This window comes from Ovis canadensis, chromosome 6 (assembly GCF_042477335.2).
Source record: "Ovis canadensis isolate MfBH-ARS-UI-01 breed Bighorn chromosome 6, ARS-UI_OviCan_v2, whole genome shotgun sequence".
NCBI classification, from domain to species: domain Eukaryota; kingdom Metazoa; phylum Chordata; class Mammalia; order Artiodactyla; family Bovidae; genus Ovis; species Ovis canadensis.
The window spans coordinates 73,334,414-73,355,798 of NC_091250.1; the positions used below are offsets into that span (position 1 = coordinate 73,334,414).

The following is a 21,385-nucleotide window of genomic DNA, read 5'->3' on the forward strand; positions in this document are numbered from 1 at the left end:
TCTATGATCTCAGTCTACTTGTAAGAAAACAGAATAGCTCACAAATTTGGACTGATCCAGACACAGCTCTAACAGCCGAAAGACATCAGGTGGTCCCCATAGGAGATGGAGCCTAGGGAAAGTTGATAACGTTGAAATGATCACTGCTGTGAATTACAGGGCTACACTGAATGAGGATTGTTTTCTCTGTTGAAGCAAAGCTTCCTTGAACTTCAAAACCACATCAGAGCATATTGGCTCCAATATGTGGATTTCTTCCCACCTAAGCCCTCTCCCTACCTAGCTCAGGGATCTAGGAAAAGTTCATCCCACTGAGCCTAGCTCTTCAACTACAAAGTGCAGAGATGACCACCCATAACTCATCAGGTTGCATTCAAATGTCTATCCCCCACTTAGCTCTTCTCATCTGCCTGGTTCTACAGGCCTGTGTTTTGCACAGGCAGTGAATAGTCAAGGACAGATGTTAACCTCCCTCCACTTTCATATTTAAGATGGACTCAGTGGGATTGGTCTTTCATATAAGGACAACACAAGCATTAAAGAAAGTACTGCTTTTACTCTTTAGAAATGTATTATGCCATTTCTAAATCAGCCAGGTGGTCCTATCCATGGCTATTTGAGTGTAGTTTCTGTCTATAAATGCCAAGGAACCAACTGAAGGGGCTTCCATCAAATATGAGATCCTTTCGCTTTAAAAAAATATATATGCATTTTGCCCTGAAAAAAAATATAAGCTATAGAGAAAAAAATTAACTCATGGTACCTAAACTTTCTCAGGCTTCCCAGGCAGCACTAGTGGTAAAGAATCCGCCTGCCAGTGCAGGAGACATAAGAGATGTGGGTTCAATTCCTGGGTCAGGAAGATCCCCTGGAGGAGGGCAGGGCAACCCACTCCAGTATTCTTGCCTGGAGAATCCCATGGACAGAAGAGCCTGGTGGGCTACAGTTCATGGGGTCGCAAAAAGTCGGATATGACTCAGCGACTTTCACTGCACTGCCTGTCACAAGAGTTCAAAAGCAAAACAGAAAAAAGCATGCCTTCCCTCACTGTTAGTGTAGGAAATGAAAGCCCTGAAGGTCAGGAGAACTGACCTTGTGCCTGGCCGTGGTCCTGAAAAGGAAGGGAGCATCATCCCTGAGATAGTCTTGGCAAAAAGGAGACTTTTATCCCTGAGCAGAGCCCCAGCCACGCAGCAGCATAGTTAATTCAGTCCACACTACCTCTTCATATAACCCCTTCTCTGATTTGTCTAATAAAAAAAATTTAAGTTACAACACTTTTCAATTGCCTTGTTACTAATCCTGATTCCACCTCCAGTAAAAGGGGCATGGTTATTTCTAAGCCCCTCTTAACACAAACAAGAAAACAGCCCAAATTCCTAAGGGACTTGCCAAGTATCTATTTCTGAAATGTCATCAGAGTCCAAAGCCCTAATGTTCTTAAGAAGTAAAAAGCGAGTCACAGTATCCAAAAGTGATGCTTGAGGAATGAGCTAATGAATAACGAAGACCCCTGAGAGTGGGGTGGAAATTACTGATAATAGTGAATAGTGAGTTAGTTAATACTAACTCTGTGCCAAGGCCTGATTTAAGAATTGTACATACACAGTATGTCATTCATGTTCAAACACCCCACCCCCCACCACTTTAAAGATGAAGAACTGAGGATTGGAGGGGTTAAGTAACTTGCTGAAAATAATCGGTAGTTAGTGGCATAGTTAAAATTAAACCTAAGCAGTTTAGGGACTTCACAAGAATCCATCTGCCAATGCAGGGAACGCAGGCTTGATCCCTGGTCTGGGCACTAGGATCCTACATGTCTCGGGACAACTCCACCCATGCACTGCCACTACTGAGGCCCTCGAACCCTAGAGCCAGTACTCTGCAACAAGAGAGGCCCCTGCAATGAAAAGCTGGGCTCACTGCAACTAGAGAAAGCCCATGTGCTGCAACAGCGCCTGTGCACAGCGCAGCCAAAAAGAAAAGAATTAAAAAATAAAAATAAAAAAATTTAAAGCTTAAAAAAAAAGGAATTCTTAAACAACTCCACCCCCCGCCCCCACCGCAGGAAAACCTAAGCAGTTTAAAACTTAGCTGTCCTAAAAAAAAAAAAAAAAAAAAAAAAAAACTCAGCTGTCCTTTCTATTTTTTTTTCTCTTGGTAGCACCACTCAGCTTGTGGGATCCCCTTAGGTCCCCAGCCAGGGATCGAACATGGGGCCTCAGCAATGAGACTGTGATGTCCTAACCACTGGACCACCAGGAAATTCTTAAAACTCAGCCTTTAATCACTAAGCTAAAGGACTGAAATAAGAATTAATTGAATAGCTCCAATAACAAAAAAAAACTTGAAACAAAAAGATATCTTATACAATTTTTGTTTTCATAAAAAACATTGTTCTGTAAGCTTACCAAATCAATGTCTTCAATAAGGTACTACCATAAATTGGAAAAAAAAGGGAGGGGGGGCAGATACTTCAGAAACATGTGCTGGAGATTGCTTAGGACAGCATCACTTTTAAAAAGCAAAAGACCAATGATAATGAAGACAAAGCAGTGGCATTTGGAGGCTGAAAGCAATTTGATTTATTTAACTTTGAAGAACAAAAGCTTATTCTTCTAGGAAGAAATAAAAACACATTTTCTGTGGAAAAAAGAAACCATTTTAACTGCATTGCCAAAATAAATCAGGCAGAGGGCAAATCAGATCCAGCTACAAAATAGAACTCAGGCCAAGGAAACAGAGGGGGAAAAAATGCCAAACAGCAGATTTTATTTTTTAAAAATAGAAGGAAAATGCCAATAAAAATTACTTTAAAAGAAAAAATAAAAAGAGAAGGAGAGGGAGAGAAATCCTAAATCCAGTCTGTGGTATCAGCCACTGGATTTTTTTTTTTTTTAAGAAGGAATCCTAATCACTGGGTAGATGTGCATTTGCATTCAAATATTTGGAGCAGTCTTACATTAAAACAGTAGCCCCAGGTGGCTCAGACAGTAAAGAATCTGCCTGCAATATGGGAGACCTGGGTTTGATCCCTAGGTTGAGAAGATCCCCTGAAGAAGGAAATGGCAACCCACTCCAGTTTAAAACAAGGCATTTCAGTAAAATAGCATGGCCAAAAAATCCAAATTTAAACAAAAACATTTTTCAAAAAAAAATACAACTCTAAAGATATATAACACTCCTGTCTTACTGTATTAGCCACATTCCACTGCAGATCTTTTGATTCAGCTCAGAACAAGCTCAGAACTCTGCTATCTGGGTCCAGAAGGAAAAACTTCCAGATTTCTCTAGTTGAAAAATCAAGTCCTATTAAATAGCCATCTCTTGGAGGATGATAAATAATAAGAAACCAAGCAAGAAAAATTTTCATGAATACATAAGTATTTTTAAGTGTCAACGAATATTCTCTTCCCTCCTTTCTTAGAGCCCATTCTCTCGGGCTCACCAGACATCCTTACTTAGCAAGACCCCCCAGCAGACTCTAATCCCAGGACCTGATTTTCCCAGACCTGGCGGAGTGGTGACGTCTGGGACTCCAGGAGCCAGACTGCCTGGGCTGGACTCTAAACTCTACCACATTCTTACTGCTAACTTCAAACAAGTTGCTTCAACTCTCTGTGCTTAACCTGGCATCTCCCTACTACTCCTTCCAAAGCATGCCAGGTACACAGTAGATACTCAACACGCAGCACGTATTAGAAATAAATTAGTCCCATGGGTATTCATGACACTACTCTCTCTACTTCTGAGTCTCTCTGAAATTTTCCAAAATAAATATTATTTTTTTATTCCAAAATTAATTAAAAAGTTGAAGGCTCAGAAAACACACCCCTTTCCAAGGTCACTCATGTGCTTGTTGATCCTTTGGCCAGCACACCACCACCGAGAGCCAACGACATGCCAGACGCTCTCCTGGCACCTGCATTCAATTGATGAATTCAATATCGTATTTCACATTCAAGAAAACCAAGGGTAAAAACAGTTGAGGATGATTTCCAAGTAGCAAAGCTAGGATGAAAGCCCAGGTCTCCTAATCAAACCCAATGCTCTTTCACAAAATCCTGGGAGATGACTGGATGCTTTGCAGAGAGTATCAAATTTTAAACCAGTGAGATGTGGTCAGAATTTCGGATGACTGGATCAAATCCAGATACAGACAGAATTTGGACCAAGAACACTAGTTGAGCAAGCCTAATTCTTTTAACCTTCCCAGATCCTGAGTGCCTCTCTCTGGGCAGTAGTGGCCAAAACCAGCCACGGCACATTAGCAAGGCTGTAATCCTGCTGGGCCAGACCAAGGATCACCTTGCACTTCCTGCCCGAGGGCGAACAGTGTCTTCTTACCCACGGTCTGCTCCATCCCTCAACACACTGCCAGGTTGATGACTCATCTGCAGAACTGTCATCACAACTCATGCTTTCTTTGCAGCTGACCTGGCTGGCCTTCCTCACCTTAGACTTGAATAGCCACATACTTCTCTTCCCAAAAGGCAAGCCCTCACGCTTTCAGTCAGAATGCTTCTCTAATTGACCAAAATCCAGTTCTAACATCTGAGGACCATCTACTCCGTCAGTAACACTTTCTGCAACAACGAAAATGTTCCATATCTACATTGTCCAATATGGCACACCCTAGCCATCTGTGGCTACTGAACACTTAAAATGTGACTAGTGCAACTGTAGAGCTAAATTTTTTATCTAAATTAATTTAAATTTAAGTAGCCATAGATGACCAGTGACTACCATATTAGACCACCAGGTTCGAGATCATTGGGGGAAATGTTCTGCATTCGTGGGTCTTCAGCTGCCCCTTCATGAGCACCCCAGGATGGCAGAAGAGTGTGGCTGGTCTTAGAGTCACAGACCTCGGTTCACATCAGCTCCTCCTTCCAGCTATGTGACCCACACCATGTATATGACTTATCCTTTCCATGCACTGATTTCCTCATCTATAAAGCAGGGATAAAAGTATTCATCCCATTAGGAAATGTTTATAATAGTGACATGTGAGATATATCTCAGTACAACATCCAGAAGACTACAACTCTGAACTGACATCAGTTGCTTTTATTATTATCTTCATCATCCACTTCCTTTTCCTAAATACTGGTTCCCTTCCCAAGGCAAGAGTAACTGACTAAAAAGGAACTCTGCTTTTAAGAAAGCCCCTGTTGGGCTTCTCAACTCACGGGGAAGGGCCAGATCTTCCCAAGGGCAAGACAGCAAGAGTTAGTGCTGGAAAGCTGTGAGAACCCCTATGTCTTATGGAATTTAGGAGCACAATTCCTCCAGATGACTTCTGGATCATCCCCAACCCCTCTGAGCCTGGGCAGGTTATCAGAGAAGCTGCATTCAAAAGCCACTTCTCCCCCCACACAGCCACACTGACCACAAGTGAATTCACTTATAATGATTAGTAGCACTGACTGAGCATTTCCTATCTGCCAGGCCCTGGGCCTCCTGCATTATTTCCCTCATATCTTACTGCCATTCCCTCCAGGGAGGCAATATTATTTTTACTTCCCAGTGAGGAAAGTGAGGCACAAAAAGCCCAAGCACCTCGCCCAGGTCCCAGCGCTAGTGAGTGGTAAATGGGGACTTGACCTTGCTATTTCCCTGTACCTTCCAGGACCCTGCCTCCCCCTCCCTTTGTAAGTGGAACCTCTCCTGCCTTAACACTCAGGCTCTGATGGTTCCACTGAAGACTCTGGAGCTGGTCACTCCCTTCCTTTTATATCTAATAAAGAACATGAAAGGGATGGGCAGGACTCAAGCCAGAACAGAAAGCAAACAGGAAGATAAAAGCTAAGCCAATATCAAATTAGCAGAGGCTTTTTTAAGTAATATCTTCCAAAGTTAAAACAGCCAAACTAAGAAGCATTCACTTTCACTTTTAAATTGCTTCAAAATATCTGATGGAAAGAGTAATATTTCTACTAGGGATATTTTAGAACTGTGAGACATCAAAGAAAACTAGTTTCTCAAAGGAAAAAGCATTGCTTTGCTTGCTCCAGGCTTTATCAAATCCCTGTTAACCTAGAAGTGACGACAAGATTATGTGTCATTTGGCCTGAACGGTTTTTAAAAGGATTTTTACCACGCTGCCAACATTTAAAAGTCTGTGGTTATTTCATATGTAAAAACTCCTAGATTTCCATCTTTTTTTTGCAAAGATATAGCCACACTAAGTGCCTCCTGTCTTGTGGGCATGCAAACCCTATGGATGGGGCATGTGATCTCTAGTTTACCACAATCTCCACCAGTCCACATTGCCTCATAAGTAATCCTCCTCATCACCACGTAGGCCAAGCCTCTAGAGGCACCTGTGTTGATGGGCTCTTCACACAAAGCTCTGGGCAGACAGGAGATGGTGTTCTGTCCCCTAGAGCCCTACCTGCTCCACTCCCATGTCCTTGCCAAGTCACTCTCATGTCACCATAGACCCCAGGGATGCTCTTCAGCACTTTCTCCCCGCCATGTGCCACCCCACCCCCATGCCGCCACATCTGCAACTCACCTGCTACTCTGTGTCACTCTGCTGTCTCTTCACAGGCGTCACCGGCACCTCCCCATTGACACTGTCGGTCCCACTAACCGACATCAAACTTCTCTGCTCCTTCTGATTGGACTTGGGTTCCACTTTTGTAACTCTAAACCTGAGCAGGTGGAGTGGGGGGAAGAGGAGATGTGATGGGTTTTGCTTTCCACTGAACAAGAATCATGAATGAACTAAAAATCCACCTGGAGGATCCCAAAACAAACGCAGTCAAAAGTTAGGACAGCAGTGAAAATCACCACATTCACAGGTGCACACTACTATATATAATAAAATAATCAACAAGAGCCTACTATGTAGCACAGGGTTCAGTTCAGTCGCTCAGTCGTGTCTGACTCTTTGCAACCCTATGAATCACAGCACGCCAGGCCTCCCTGTCCATCACCAACTCCCAGAGTTCACTCAGACTCACGTCCATCGAGTCGGTGATGCCATCCAGCCATCTCATCCTCTGTTGTCCCCTTCTCCTCCTGCCCCCAATCCCTCCCAGCATCAGAGTCTCTTCCAATGAGTCAACTCTTCGCATGAGGTGGCCAAAGTACTGGAGTTTCAGCTTTAGCATCAGCCCTTCCAAAGAACACCCAGGACTGATCTCCTTTAGAATGGACTGGTTGGATCTCCTTGTAGTCCAAGGGACTCCAGGGAACTATACTCAATATTTTGTAACAACCTATAAGGGAAAAGAATCTGAAAAAGAATACGTGTGTGTGTGTGTGTGTGTGTGTGTGTGTGTAATAAAAACTGAATCACTGTGCTGTACATCTGAAACTAACATGACATTTTAAATCAACTATACCTCAAGCAAAAAAAAATTTTTTTAAAGGAAAGAAATTCACCATATACAACAGGAAGGACCATCCAACAGAGCAAGGCTCCCCGTCCCCCACCAAACCTCCCAGCTACTGTTCACTCAACACATCACAGACTCTGCTACGCAGTTTATAGAGCATGTGAAAATGCACCAAGAAACAAGGGCACTCAAATATGAAACAGCCTCAGAGCTGTGGTTTCTAACAAGGACTCGAGCACTTACATCAGTTGTTTTAACCACAGAGACTGGATAAAAGCTTGGCTAGTATGTAAATCAGATGTTCACTAGGCAGTTGCCTTTCTCAAACTTTTCCTGGCAGAACGTCTATCTCTACACACAGGCACGCACACACACACATGGCCCCAATCACGTTTATCAGCATCAGTCAGAGGCAGGGTTTTTGTGTATGCTTGGGTTTTGTCTGTTTTGTTTTGTTTTGTTTTGTTTTAAGCAAATTTGGCTTTCATTAAGAGTTAAGGAATTTGAGAGAAAATTTCCTTAAGAATTAAAAGAGAAGGAAAATTTATTCAACTGGAATACTTTTCTCATAAGTCTTTTGTGAGTCTCTAGTCCTGGTCTCCATTTCCCTCATAACCATCTAAAAGAAATCCTCCTTCTTTGTCTAAAATGAGCTCACCCACCAGAAGCAGGAGGGAGATGCCGCGGAAGTGAAAGGAGGATCAGGAAAAAAGCTGTCACCACAAACCTAGGCAGTCAAACTCTAAGACTCTCTTGAAGCAACATATGCTGAAAAGCAGCCTGTGCTCATTCAACATTCATAGTATTTATTCTGTTAATACCTGCAAGACACAGAGTTGGATGTGGGGCATTTTTTTTTTATTAGAGTTTAATTACTTTACAGTGTTTGTGCTAGGATCTGGGGCATTTAAAAAAGCCATGTTGAATCTGAGTAGAAAGTTTCAGCAGATTTTTTTTAAAGGAAACAAAATACACTTTGTCCAAACAACTTGCAGGTTCTCACCCCACTCTACATTCATAAGTTCCCATGACTCTGTTCTGAATAAAACAGCATGGTCACGAGGAGCACTGTTTTGCTCTAAGTGGCAAAGAGCCATGCAGTTTCCTTGTTGCCTGTGCAACACATGGTAAAACTCAGTGAAACTCAAATGATAAAATAATAATAACAGACAGCAATTCCTTATTTCTAACTTTTATTTTATATTGTAGCATAGCTGATTAACAATGTTGTGTTAGGTTTCAGGCGTACAGCAGAGTGATTCGGTTATACATACACATGTATCCATTCTTCAAACTCTTTTCCCACTTAGGTTACTACCATAATATTAAGCAGAGTTCCCTATGCTGTACAGTAGGTCCTTCTGGTTAATAAGAGCCAACAATTCTTGAGTGTATAATAATTGACAAAAACTGAATTAAGATCTTTACATGAGTCACCTTATTTAGTCTTCACAGCCACCCAGTGAGGTGTCATTCCCATTTTATAGAGGCGGATACTGAGGCACAGAGAGAAGGAACAGTTTGTAGTGATGCCAGGACTCAAATGAGGGCAATTTGGTGAGTCTAGGCTACTCTTCCTAGAGTTATCAGCAGAGAAAGCAGGACCATATAGGCAGCACTGTCGGTGTTTGCTCAGGGCTTCCCCAGTCTGGCTCCAGCATGCTTACTCTCCACCACTACTCTCTACTGCCTTTGCCCATGCAGCATTAGCCATGCAGTTCCTGTGGGACTCTCAAAATCAACCAAAAATGCTGTGTGTGTGTGTGTGTGTGTGTGCTTAGTCACTTAGTCATGTCCGATTCTTTGCAACCCCATGGACTGCAGCCCGCCAGGCTCCTCTGTCCATGGGGATTCTCCAGGCAAGAATACTGGAGCAGGTTGCCATGCCCTCCTCCAGGGCATCTTCCCAGCCCAGGGATCAAATCCAGGTCTCCCGCATTGCGGGCAGATTCTTTACCATCTGAGCCACCAGGGAAGCTCACCACGTATCATCAAATTACTACCCTGGTTGTTCAGACCGTAAAGAAACTGCCTGCAATGTGGGAGACCTGCATTCCTTCCCTGGGTCAGGAAGATCTCCTGGAGAAGGGAATGGCAACCCATTCCAGTATTCTTGCCTGGGAAATCCCATGGACAGAGGCATGTGATAGGCTGTAGTCCGTGAGGTCACAAAGAGTCAAACACAACTAAGTGACTAACACACACATCGTCAAATTGATTTATCACCCCCAAAGACCTCCGCATCACATATAGGTCACCAGTAAATGGAACTTTAAGACCGGGGAACCAGGGCACAGAGGAGGCGAACTAAAGAAAGCAGTCCCAGGAACTCACATGATCTTACACGGCAGAGAATGGACCAGCTCCTTCTCTTTCCTTCTTCCCAGCACATGGCTGGATGACAATTCCTACCTCCCTGGGCATTAGGTGTGGCCGAGTAATTGAACACCAGCCAGAGGAATGTGAGAAGAATGAAATGTGCCACTTCAGGCCCATCCCATTAAAACCTTTTGTGAACAATCCTCTGAGGACTTTCTCCTGCTAGCAAACCTGGCAGAGGCACAAGATGGAAAGGACCTGGGGCTCTGGATGACCGCTCCAAGAGCCACCACCAATCTGATCTCCACGAGTGACAGGAACTGCTATATAGCGTGGAGATTCTTTATCTATTGGAGAAAGTGCGATGCTGTCACTTGCCCAGGCCAAGGGCTGCACGGAGAGTTGATAAAACATTAGTTCTGGGTGTGTCTGAGGGCATCTGCAGAAGGCTTTTGCAGAAGATATTAGCATTTGAATTGGTTGATTGAGTAAAGATCTTCCCCAATGCAAATGAGAATCATCCAAACCCTCAAAGGCCCAAACAAAACAAAATAGCAGAGGAAGACTGAATTTGCTGTTTTTCCTTGAGCTGACACATTACTCTTCTTTTGCCATCAGACATGAGCATTCCAGGTTCCTAGGCCTTCAGACTGGTGCCAGGACTAACACCATTGGCTTGCCTGGTTCTCAGACCTTTGGGCTTGGATGGAATTACCACCAGCTCTTCTGGTTCTCCAGATTGCAGAAAGAAAGTCGTGGGGCTTCTTGGCCTCCATGAATCATGTGAGCTAATTCCCATAATAAATCTCTTCTCATACGTATGTATGTGTGTGTGCATATATATATATAATATGGTGAAGGTTTAGTCGCTAAAGTCATGTCCAACTCTTGGCAACACCATGGATTACAGTCTGCCAGACTCCTCTATCCATGGGATTTCCCAGGCAAGAATACTGGAGTGGGTTGCCATTTCGTCCTCCAGGGGATCTTTCTGATTCAGGAATCAAACCCACATCTCCTGCGCTGGCAGGCAGATTCTTTACCTGAGTCATCAGGAAGCATAATATAGAATCTTATTGATTATGTATATATATGCATGCATGCTCAGTTGCTTCAGTTGTGTCCAACTCTTTGCAACCCTATGGACCATAGCCTGCCAGGCTCCCCTGTATGTGGGATTCTCCAGGCAAGAATACTGGAGTGGGTTGCCCTGCCCTGCTCCAGGGGACTTTCCCGACCCAGGGACTGAAACCATGTCTCTTACATCTCCTGCACTGGCAGGTGGGTTCTTTACCACTAGCGGCATTCTGGGAAGCACGCACACACACACACACACACACAATACATACAGAATCTTATTGATTCCTGGAAAACCCTAATACAGCAAGTAATTAATTTGTTACCTTAATCAATACATCTCACATCTGGTCTCACAATAGCCACCTCTTAGAATTCTTCTTCTGTTGGAAAAATGCAGGACTTACACCAGAAAATATCAAAGGCAAGAGACAGGACCAAGCCAGGCTCAGGAGAACACACGCTACATTTAACAGGTGTACAAATCCACACAGCAGAGCAACCATGTCACATAAACCCCAAGCATCCCAGGACTTACCTGCCCACAGAGAGGACGGTGACCTCTCCTTGGCGCCTCGGGCGGCCCTCTTTGGACTTGTTGGTGGGTTTTATGAAGTGCCACCGCTTGTGCCTACACCGATGACACACGTCCCGCTCGACGGGACCTCCCACTGTGTGCAGATGGTGGCCGCAGACATGCTTCCCTGGGGTGCCCCCTGGTGACAAGGGCCCAGGGCTCACCGGCGGGCTCCCAGGAGTGCTGGGCGTCACTGGGCTAAGATAGGAAGAAAAAAAATTAAAGGTTACTTGAAAGAAATAGCTATGTCATTCGCTCCCTCTGTAATGTAAGAAAGGTTTAAATTAAAAAATATATATACCTCTTCCAATTATACAAATGGGCTTTGTGGACTGACCTCAGGCAGCAGGTACTCAGCCTTTGAGACTATACAATGACAGCTCATTGTGAACAGTAATGATGTGATTTATCACTTCTAGTTGGAGAAGGCAATGGCACCCCACTCCAGTACTCCTGCCTGGAAACTCCCATGGACAGAGGAGCCTGGTAGGCTGCAGTCCATGGGGTCGCTAAGAGTCAGATGCAACTGAGTGACTTCACTTTCACTTTTCACTTTCATGCACTGGAGAGGGAAATGGCAACCCACTCCAGTGTTCTTGCCTGGAGAACCCCAGGGATGGGGGAGCCTGGTGGGCTGCCGTCTATGGAGTTAACTGGTTGGAAATGAACGACTGCTTTTAATGAAGATGCACTGTTTGTCTTTGAAGTACGAGGTTTCTTTCCTTGTAGGGCTGATCTCCCGTCTCATACAATCTAATTTCATGCAAACTAATTTCTCATACTTACCCAAATGCCTTCTAGATCTCTAAGCAAAGAGAGGCCCTGAATATATATACCCTGGAGGAAAGAAAAACTTAAATTCCAATCAAATCACTGGATGACTTAGGAAAGAATATTTGATCCAGTCTGACTATTGATTGGGTCAAAGGAAGAAAGCTTTTAGGCCAAGATATCAAGTGATGCTCAAAAGAGATGTTGATAATAGTAATAATAAAAACCTAACACTTAGCATTCTAAGCATTCGATCTTTACAAAACCTCTAAATTGGAATTATTTAAAAACAAGGACACTGAGCCTCAGAGCAGTTAAGCAACTTGCTCAAAGTCACACAGCTAACAAGTGATGGCTCTGAGATCCAAATCTAGAAAGACTAAATCCGAAACCATGATTTTAACCATCATGCTACAGTGCTTCAGAAACAGAGGAGACTACTTTGATAACCCAGAAGAAACCCAGCCAGACCATCCAAAGTATAAAAAGCACAAGTCTAAAGGTTATATGCTGGCTGCTTTCAAAAGGCACGTGTCAGGCCTCTGGTAATCTAGAAAAGGAGGAGTTAAGACACGACAGGGCTGGCCTGACCAGGAATCTGTGCTCTGATGTGGAATAGGTGGGTGTGAGTGTGGGTGTGGGCCAGTCAGCGTGTCACAGCAGAGCCTGACTCCTGAGACCAGGCCAAGAGTCCCAAAGGCACCTGGAGGTCTCATGATAGCATCAACCAGCCTTCATGCTACAGATAGTCAGCCCACTCATCCACTTCCAAAGGAACATGCATAACTGAAGAGAAAGTCTCAAAGACCCCAAACAGCCAAAAGTTTCCTCGCGTTTGTTAAAGATACTTTTTAGGTTGTTAAAATAAAAACACACAGCTGCAGCTTTCTGGGGTAAACAATGTTAATACCACATATTAGGAGGTTGAATTGAAAGTTTAACAACATTCATTCAAGAAACATTTATCAAAAGAAAAAAAAAGAAACAATTATCTATACATGCTGTGCTTAAAACCCAGTGATGGGGACTTTAGGATGCTCTAATGGGATTTCTTTGGAAGGAATGATGCTAAAGCTGAAACTCCAGTACTTTGGCCACCTCATGCAAAGAGCTGACTCATTGAAAAAAACTTTGATGCTGGGAGGGATTGAGGGCAGGAGAAGAAGGGGACGACTGAGGATGAGACGGCTGGATGGCATCACTGACTCTATAGACGCAAGTCTGAGTGAACTCCGGGAGTTGGTGATGGACAGGGAGGCCTGGCATGCTGCGATTCATGGGGTCACAAAGAGTCGGACACAACTGAGCGACTGAACCGAACTGAACTGAAGATGACTGAGGTGACATGGTCCTTAGATGAGCCTGTGGTCAGGGCTGGAATGTGGGGGGACCCACAGCCCATAAGTCTCTATGAACTACACCACCAGGGCTCCCAACACTGTCCTTCCTGAACTGAGTCACCTCCCTGAAACGCAGATCTAATGCGGCCGGTTTCACAAACATGTATGAAACAGCTAAGATGTGCTGCGTGCACAGCCCAGAGAGTAAGCAGAAAAAGGTCCAAACCCCTTGCCAGGTCACTCAGACCCAATCTGCTTCCTTGGTCCTTCCCGCTTCTGTCCACAGCACATCCTCAGGCCACCCTAGACTGAACCTTCCCGGGGCATCCCACACTTTCACTCTCCTGGGCTTTTTGTCCTGAACTTCCTCTCCCCACAAGCTTCCCATACTTCTTGTTTCTACTCCCCATTAGACTGAGTCCTCCTCGGCAAGGATGTATGAAGGCCCAGCTCCAGCATCATGCCCACCACACAGCAGGCACTCAATAAATGCTCTCTGAAGCATGAAAGACTACACAGAAATATAGTTGCCTGTGATTATAATTACGACCAACTGTAAAGTTCAACAACCATAATTTAAAACAAACATCTATACCTTAATACAAAAATAGAACTTAGCAGGTGCTCCCAAACCAGCCCACTTTTTCATTTAGCAGAATTGTTCATGGAGGTCTTTCAATGCCTAAGATATTCTGTATTTCTTATGATGTTCCAGTTTGGTTGGTATGGTGGTTACCCCCAGTTTATAGATAATGGAACCTGAGCTCAGAGTAGTCAGTTAACTTACTCGAGAAGAGGGGAGCTGTAAGTGGTGCAAGGAAGACAATTCAGGTGCCCAGCTCCAGGGCTTCCTCTTCTCATCATGGTTCGCTAACCCAGCAGTTCTCAACCAGGGGCGACTTCACCCCCAGGGGACATGGACAATGTCAGGAGACACTGTGGGATGTCACATCACAGGAGAAAGGGACAATGGCATCTATTCACTGGAGGCCAAGAATGCTGTTAAACTTCCTACAAGGCACAGGACAGTTCCCCACAGCAAAGAATTCTCTGGCTCACGTATCAATAAGGACAAAGTAGAGAAACCTGCTCCAGCAGATAATTGAAAACAAAAGCCTCATAAAATCAGGGGGAAAGCACTCACCTTTCAGGATCACACACGCTGTTATCTGCTACCATTGCCGCTAAAACATCAACATTTGCTAAAGAAAAAAAAAATTAAAATGGAATGTATTAGATGAGTGATCATAGAATTAGCATATCAGAAAAACTGTTGGAGAAACACCTATTGAGTTTCTTCGATTCACAGATGAGGCCTTGGGGCCCTGGAGAAGGCAGGGCGTTTCCCAAGGGAAGTCCAGGTATGTCTCCATCTACAGATAATTTTCAACCCGCAGGAAGTTAGTGAGAGCGGCAGAGGATCTATGCAAGGGAAAGCAGATCTACCACAAAGCTCTGCTTCCTATACATCATCAGCAATATACCATAGAAATTGCTTTCTCCTCTTCTCAAACCAAAGGGAAACTCAATTTAACTCACTCTGCTAAATATGTCATGAAATGCATGACTCAAGACCTATATTCTAATAACTTACATGTGCTCAAATAATTGGCCCTAAATTCTGGATACCCCATGTAATATCAAGTCTATGGGCTTCCCCGATGGCTCAGCGGTAAAGAATCCGCCTGCAGCACACACAGGAGACTCAGGTTTGATCCCTGGGTCAGGAAGATCTCCTGGAGGAGGAAATGGCAACCCACTCCAGTATTCTTACCTGGAAAATCCCATGGACGGAGGAGCCTGGGGGGCTACAGTTCATGGGGTCTCAAAGAGTCTGATCTTTGGACATGCCTGATCAGAGCACAGTAACAGCATCAAGTCTATCCCACACAGCACTGGGGATGAGAAAGGGTTAGTTTTTCAGGTGGGCCATTTGGTTTAGCTCTGCTTAAGGACCATACAAGACCTTAACTCTAGCCAGCTATCTTAAAATTTCAAATGCTGGTCAGGGTCACATGCATGAGTGCTAAGTCACTCCAGTCGTGTCCGACTCTGTGCAACCCTGTGGACTGTAGTCTGCCAGGCTCCTCTGTCTGTGAGGATTATCCAGGCAATAATACTAGGGAGGTGTTGTGCCCTCCTCCAGGGAATCTTCCTGACCCAGGACTGAACCCCAGGTTTCTTATGTCTCCTGCATTGGGAGGTGGGTCCTTTACCACTAGCGCTTATCTAAGAAGTTCACTAGTTACACACAGCAGATATCTAATATGGACTGAGTCAAATTAGACTTCTAATGTTAAATTTTTTAAAAAATCCAAATTTGTAGGTAGAGCCTAGGCTGGCAACTAAAGCCAGCTAAGGCCAACTAAACTGAATCTCAGTTTCTTGGGTGCCTACCGTACACAGACACACATGTTACTTCATTTTTTGTAGGGTGTCAAGTCTTAAGAATAAAAGATGGAACTGAATGGTCAAGTTCCTCTTGGGTATCTCCTGGCCAGGCCAGATGTTATGCCTGACTCTTGACCCCGTTCCGTTGATTTTTTAAAAAAATCTTTCTTTGTTTCCGGCTGTGCTGGGCCTTCGTCGCTCCCTGGGCTTCTCTAGTTGCGGCACGTGGGGGCCCCTCTCCAGCTGCAGTGCCCAGGCTTCTCACTGTGGCGACTTCTCCTGCTGGAGCACAGGCTCCAGGCACATGGGCTTCAGCAGTTGTAGCCCCCAGTCTCTAGTGCACAGCCTTGTAGCTGCGCCACACCAGGTGAGCTGCTCCAGGCATGTGGGGTCTTCCCGGCTCAGGGACCGAACCCCTGTCTCCCGCACTGGCAGGCACGCTCTTTAACACTGAGCCACCAGGGAAACCTCTCCATTGATTTTCAAAGTGCTGTTCTCAGTACTAACCACACGTTCTCTAGACATGAAACAATTTTTTTTAAAAAAAATCACTATTTACCATGTGAGCTAACACCAATATTTAATATTCAACAATCTCGAAATTCCAAGAGAAGGAAAATTAGCTCCAGTTTCAACACTGCTGCTTTTAAGTCAACAGTTAAAGATGGATCTAGTGTTCTGCAACTTTTTCTCACGACTGCTCCACCTAGAAGCTTTTTTTTTTTGACATTTTTTCCTAATTCATCCTCCCATAAAACTATAATACTGAAGATATTGTTTATGTATTATATGCATATCTGTGTTTTACATATAAAATAGTGAGGGATTTTTTTTGCCCCCACAATCCAATATTATCCCCTTCACAACCCTTGCAAATGCATAGGATTTTTGAAGAAATACTAATGGAACACACTATCATTTTCAAAAAGAAATAATTATTTCTTTGCCTTTCATGAATATCTGTGAAAATGCACAAATACACTTCCAAATACAAGTTTTGATATAAAAAGACTCTTATCATAACAAAAAAAAGCACTGAAATGGATAAGTAGTGTCTTCTCCCACAGGACAAAAAAAGGCATGTTATCCCTCTAAGTCAAATTGAAATATAATTTAATCATTTCCCTTGAACTAATACTAAGAATTCCAAAAAACATTTTCTTTCAGATAAAGTGTTTAGGGAATACACAATAATTTGCCAGTTGACATTTACATTATGCCATCTTTTACTAAACTTCAGAACTATTAACAAAAAGGAGGGGAAATAACAACCAAAGAAAGAAATGAAAACAAAGATAACACTAATAGCATTCACTTATAAAGATGGGCTTTTCAAAAAGTTTATATAGTTACCTGAGAAAATTTATCACCAGCAAAATGATGACCTCTGTTAGAAACATCAAATTATAAAATGCTCCCAGGAAGATAATTAAAATATATTAAAAGCACTACATTTTTTTAGGCTTGTGTTGTTTCTCATATACTCATGTATCCCTGTGCTTCACCCTTATTTCTTAGAAACAATAGTACACAACCCCTTTGTTTGCTGTGAGCAATGATTTAAGAGTAGGCTCAAGTTTTTATGCAAATAACATGCATACTCATGTAGGACCAACACATGCACACAGGCACTCATGTAGACCCTTGTCTGTAGGCTATCACCCAGTCTATACCAGGGAGTAAATCTCAGTGAACTATCTCTTGTGACCCTTTTTGGTTTCCTGTGATGAGAAAACCCTAACATAACACCACCATTAGCACATAAACACATGCTTTAATTTGGTTATAAAATTACTATAAAAGAGCAAAACCCAATTAAGTTCTATTAAATATACATCTCCTTGTGATTACTCATAACTCCAATAAGCTCCAAGAGATGGTTTCCCCTACACCTTTTAAAAAAAACTTTATTTGGCTGCATCGGGATCTTTGTTTCATCTTGTGGGAATTTTTCTTTATGGTGCACAGGCTCAGTAGTTGTAGCACACGGGCTTGGTTGCCCCGCAGCATGAGGGATCTTAGCTCCCTGACCAGGGATCGAACCTGTATCCTCCCCATTGCAAGGCTAATTCTTAACCACTGGACCACCAGGGAAGTCCCCTCCCCTACACTTGTCAACATTCTGTCCAACTATACTTCCCGTCATCGGTGTCCAAAGGATGGGAGGAGTCAGTTACAGGGCAAGCAAAACCTGTCAAGAACGGGAAATTTTCTAGTGGGCAGTCATTTCCAAATACTGCTTCCTCTCTTCTTTCCTGAACTTCTGCCTGATAATATGCATAGAGTAGTCAAAATCAGCCCTGTTTTCTCTCCCACCATTATTCTCTTGAAAGTTTTCCCTTACATTCAAGGCAAGATCCTGGCATGTGCCAGCCACTGTCAAAACGCTTTGTAGACCCTCCATGTTGGATTCACTCTAATAGCAGGCAGAATTATCATCCCCATTTTACAGACAGACACTGAGGCCTAAAGACTGTAACTGACTGTCCAGAATCCCACAGCTAGAAACAGACCTAGATACAAAAACCTGGTCTATCTGACTCTAGGGTGGGTGCATTTCACCCCAACCAACTCCTCCCTACTCCTTCTGAGTCTCCATCCAAATGATGATGGTTTAACAGTTCACAGGATGTTTGCATAATCATTATAGCAAGTTTCAGAGATCTACTCAGTGATGATGGTAGTTTATGAAGAAATGCTTTTAGCCATCACACAAATTGAGTGCCAAGATAAGAATTTCACCAAGGGACCCCTCTCTTCTGCCCAGTGTAAATAACTATAATCAGGGGTGCTTGGACAGTAATCACAATACTGACGGGTGCTGCTCTTTTCAGACAGTGTCTGGCCCTGGTAGAGAAGCCCAGCTGGAGAGTTGCAGGTACTTTCCAAACTTCCGCAGTGATCACCCAAATGCTCTTCAGTCCTGCTCTGTTTAGAAAGGATTACAGACTAGTGGGAAAATAATCAGTGTGCAGCTTAGCCCATAAATTCATCCTACAAGAGATATTTGTCTAAATGAAATGTGATTTGCAACATCCAAGACATGATAGGTTTAAACCATAAGTAAGAATGTCACCATGAATACTGGTGAAGTATTACCCCCTTAGCCAAATTAAAAATGCAAAGCAGATGATGAGTCATATATCAGGACTGAAAGTGTTTTAAAATATGTAAATATAGGCAAAGAAAACCTAAATAAACATGGGAAAAGGGTAATGGTTTGTACTCAATTTTATTCATTTTCTTCAATGTTTAAAGAAAAATTATGTTATAGTGTGTTATTTTAAAAAATAGAAAGTTAATTAACCTCCACATGGAGGTCTAAATGGATATTAAGTTCATAGTCTGTTAATGACAAAGAAAAGAAAAATACATTTTGTTCTACAGAGAATTTAAGTCTCCAAGGCAAACTAATAAAACTAGGTTATAAACTGGTAAGAGACCCAGTATCTATTTACTCCTCCAGCTGTGGTTTTCGCACAGGCTGGAAGCTAGAGAGGTCACTGTGTGTGAGTACCCAATGAAATCAGCTGTCTGCTGGTGGCCAAGGAGAACCAAGGCCACATAAGGATGAGGTCACAGGAGAAATCATAGACGGACAGAAGAAGGCCCTTACAGGTAGAAGAGTGAAGGATAAGAAAGACAGAAGGCAAAGAACTGGGGAGCAGAGGAGAAAGAATGAAATCAGTGCTTTGATTACTCCACTGGTAATCAAGGCAGCAGAAACTAAAAAGCTACTTTCCAAAAGGAAAAGGACATAATTAAAAAAGAAAAGAGGAGTCCTAGAGTCTGTGAGTGTGGGAGTGAAGAAATTATATAGTCTGCTTCCTTCAGGGACCCACAGGTTTCACTTCGGCTGTAATAGGAGAAAAGAGCCCACTGCTGGCACCATCCTGCCACAGGCCAGCCTGATGACCTTAGGCGACTTTCTTACCCTCTGGGCCTCTGTTTCCTCATCTGCAAAATGGGATGGTAACAAGGCTGACTTCATAAGGTGGTTTGGATAATTTGATGCATTAATATTTAGAGTTCTATAAAATGCCCCAGCTGTATATGTTATCTCTTTGAAAGGAGGAAGTTTATTATTCATCCTTCCTGACACCAGGAAGAAGCAGTGACAGTACACAAGTATGGACTCTGATATCAGAGGCTGGAGTTCACATCTGCTAATTGCAGCGGGGTGACACTGGCAAGTTAGTTATGTGCTGTGGACCTCGGTTTCTCAACAATAAATTGGAAATGATATATCTGAATCATAGGGGTCCCAGAAAACCCTTAGAACAGGCCTGGCAGTTAGCAAGCATTCACTGCCAAACATGAAGTTATACAGGAGAACTTCAGCCCCCAGTAAAGTGTTCACAGCTGACATTTCACACCACTCACCTCTCAGTAACCCCTCGTGCAGCACTCACTCACTCAGCAGCTGCTTCAGCTCTCAGAAGCCCAGGTCCCACAGGTCTCCAAGCTTCCCAAAGCCATGAAGGCGGTTTCTTTCTTTCTCTTTCTTTTTCCCCCAACTTTTTTTTTGTATTGGAGTGAGTGATAATCACTCAGTCTTGTCCAACTCTGTGACGTCATGGACTGTAGCGCACCAGGCTCCTCTGTACATGGAATGCTCCAGGCAAGAATACTGGAATGGGTTGTCATTTCCTTCTCCAGGGGATCTTTCTGACCTAAGGATCGAACCCAGGTGTCCTGCATTGCAGGCGGATTCTTTACCATCTGAGCCACCAGCGAAGCTGTATTGGAGAACAGCTCTTTAACCAAGTCGTGATGGTTTCATGCAGACAGCAAAGGGACTCAACCATACATATACATGTACATGAAGGCAGTTTCGATTGTGCAAGACCCAGGAGAAATGAAGGGCCATCCACACCTTACTCGGTGCCCTTCTGTAATGGCTGGAGCTTTTACGCCAAGAACAAATTTGGGCACTTCTTATGCAAATTAAAATCTACTTCGTTATGCAAAAGAAATATGCACCACTGAGTCCTCAAGAATAGCATCACCAAATACTGCTCCCTGAAGGAAAAGTGAAAAAAAGTGAAAGTGAAAGTCACTCAGTCGTGTCCGACTCTGCGACACCATGGACTATACAGTCCATGGAATTCTCTACGCCAGAGTACTGGAGTAGGTAGCCTTTCCCTTCTCCAGGGGATCTTCCCAACCCAGGGATCAAACCCAGGTCTCCTGCATTGCAGGCAGATTCTTTACCAGCGGAGCCACAAGATCTGTTTTATAAAACAGATATCGAATCCAATTGATCACTGTCATTTTTGTTATTTTAAACGTCATCTTATTAAGTTAGATTATCTGGTTTTCCATCCTGGAGAAACTGAAAGTGACAAACTGGAAGAGAGGCGAGGCAATGATATATAGATGAAAGAGGCCCATGTAGGGCGGCACTACTCCCTAACCATGTTGGGGTCTTCCTTTCTTCATCTGTAAAATGGGTATAATAATATCAACTCCAGAGGAACATTGTGAGGATTAAATGATATTATGCACATGAAGCACCTAGATCAATGCCAAGTATGTAAAATCCACTCTAAAGAAAAATG

General features: G+C 43.4%; 1 protein-coding gene across 1 annotated transcript in view; it reads right to left on the bottom strand.

Annotated features, from left to right (window-relative positions):
- RELL1 (RELT like 1) overlaps window positions 1-21,385 on the bottom strand; it is a 76,785-nt gene that overhangs the window by 8,425 nt on the left and 46,975 nt on the right. Inside the window, exons 4-6 of the mRNA XM_069593830.1 lie at window positions 14,578-14,635; window positions 11,284-11,520; window positions 6,521-6,659 (exon numbers count right to left, since the gene is read on the bottom strand). Of these exons, the coding sequence (XP_069449931.1) occupies window positions 6,524-6,659; window positions 11,284-11,520; window positions 14,578-14,635 (431 nt within the window). The 3' untranslated portion in view covers window positions 6,521-6,523. The remainder of the gene's footprint in view (window positions 1-6,520; window positions 6,660-11,283; window positions 11,521-14,577; window positions 14,636-21,385) is intronic.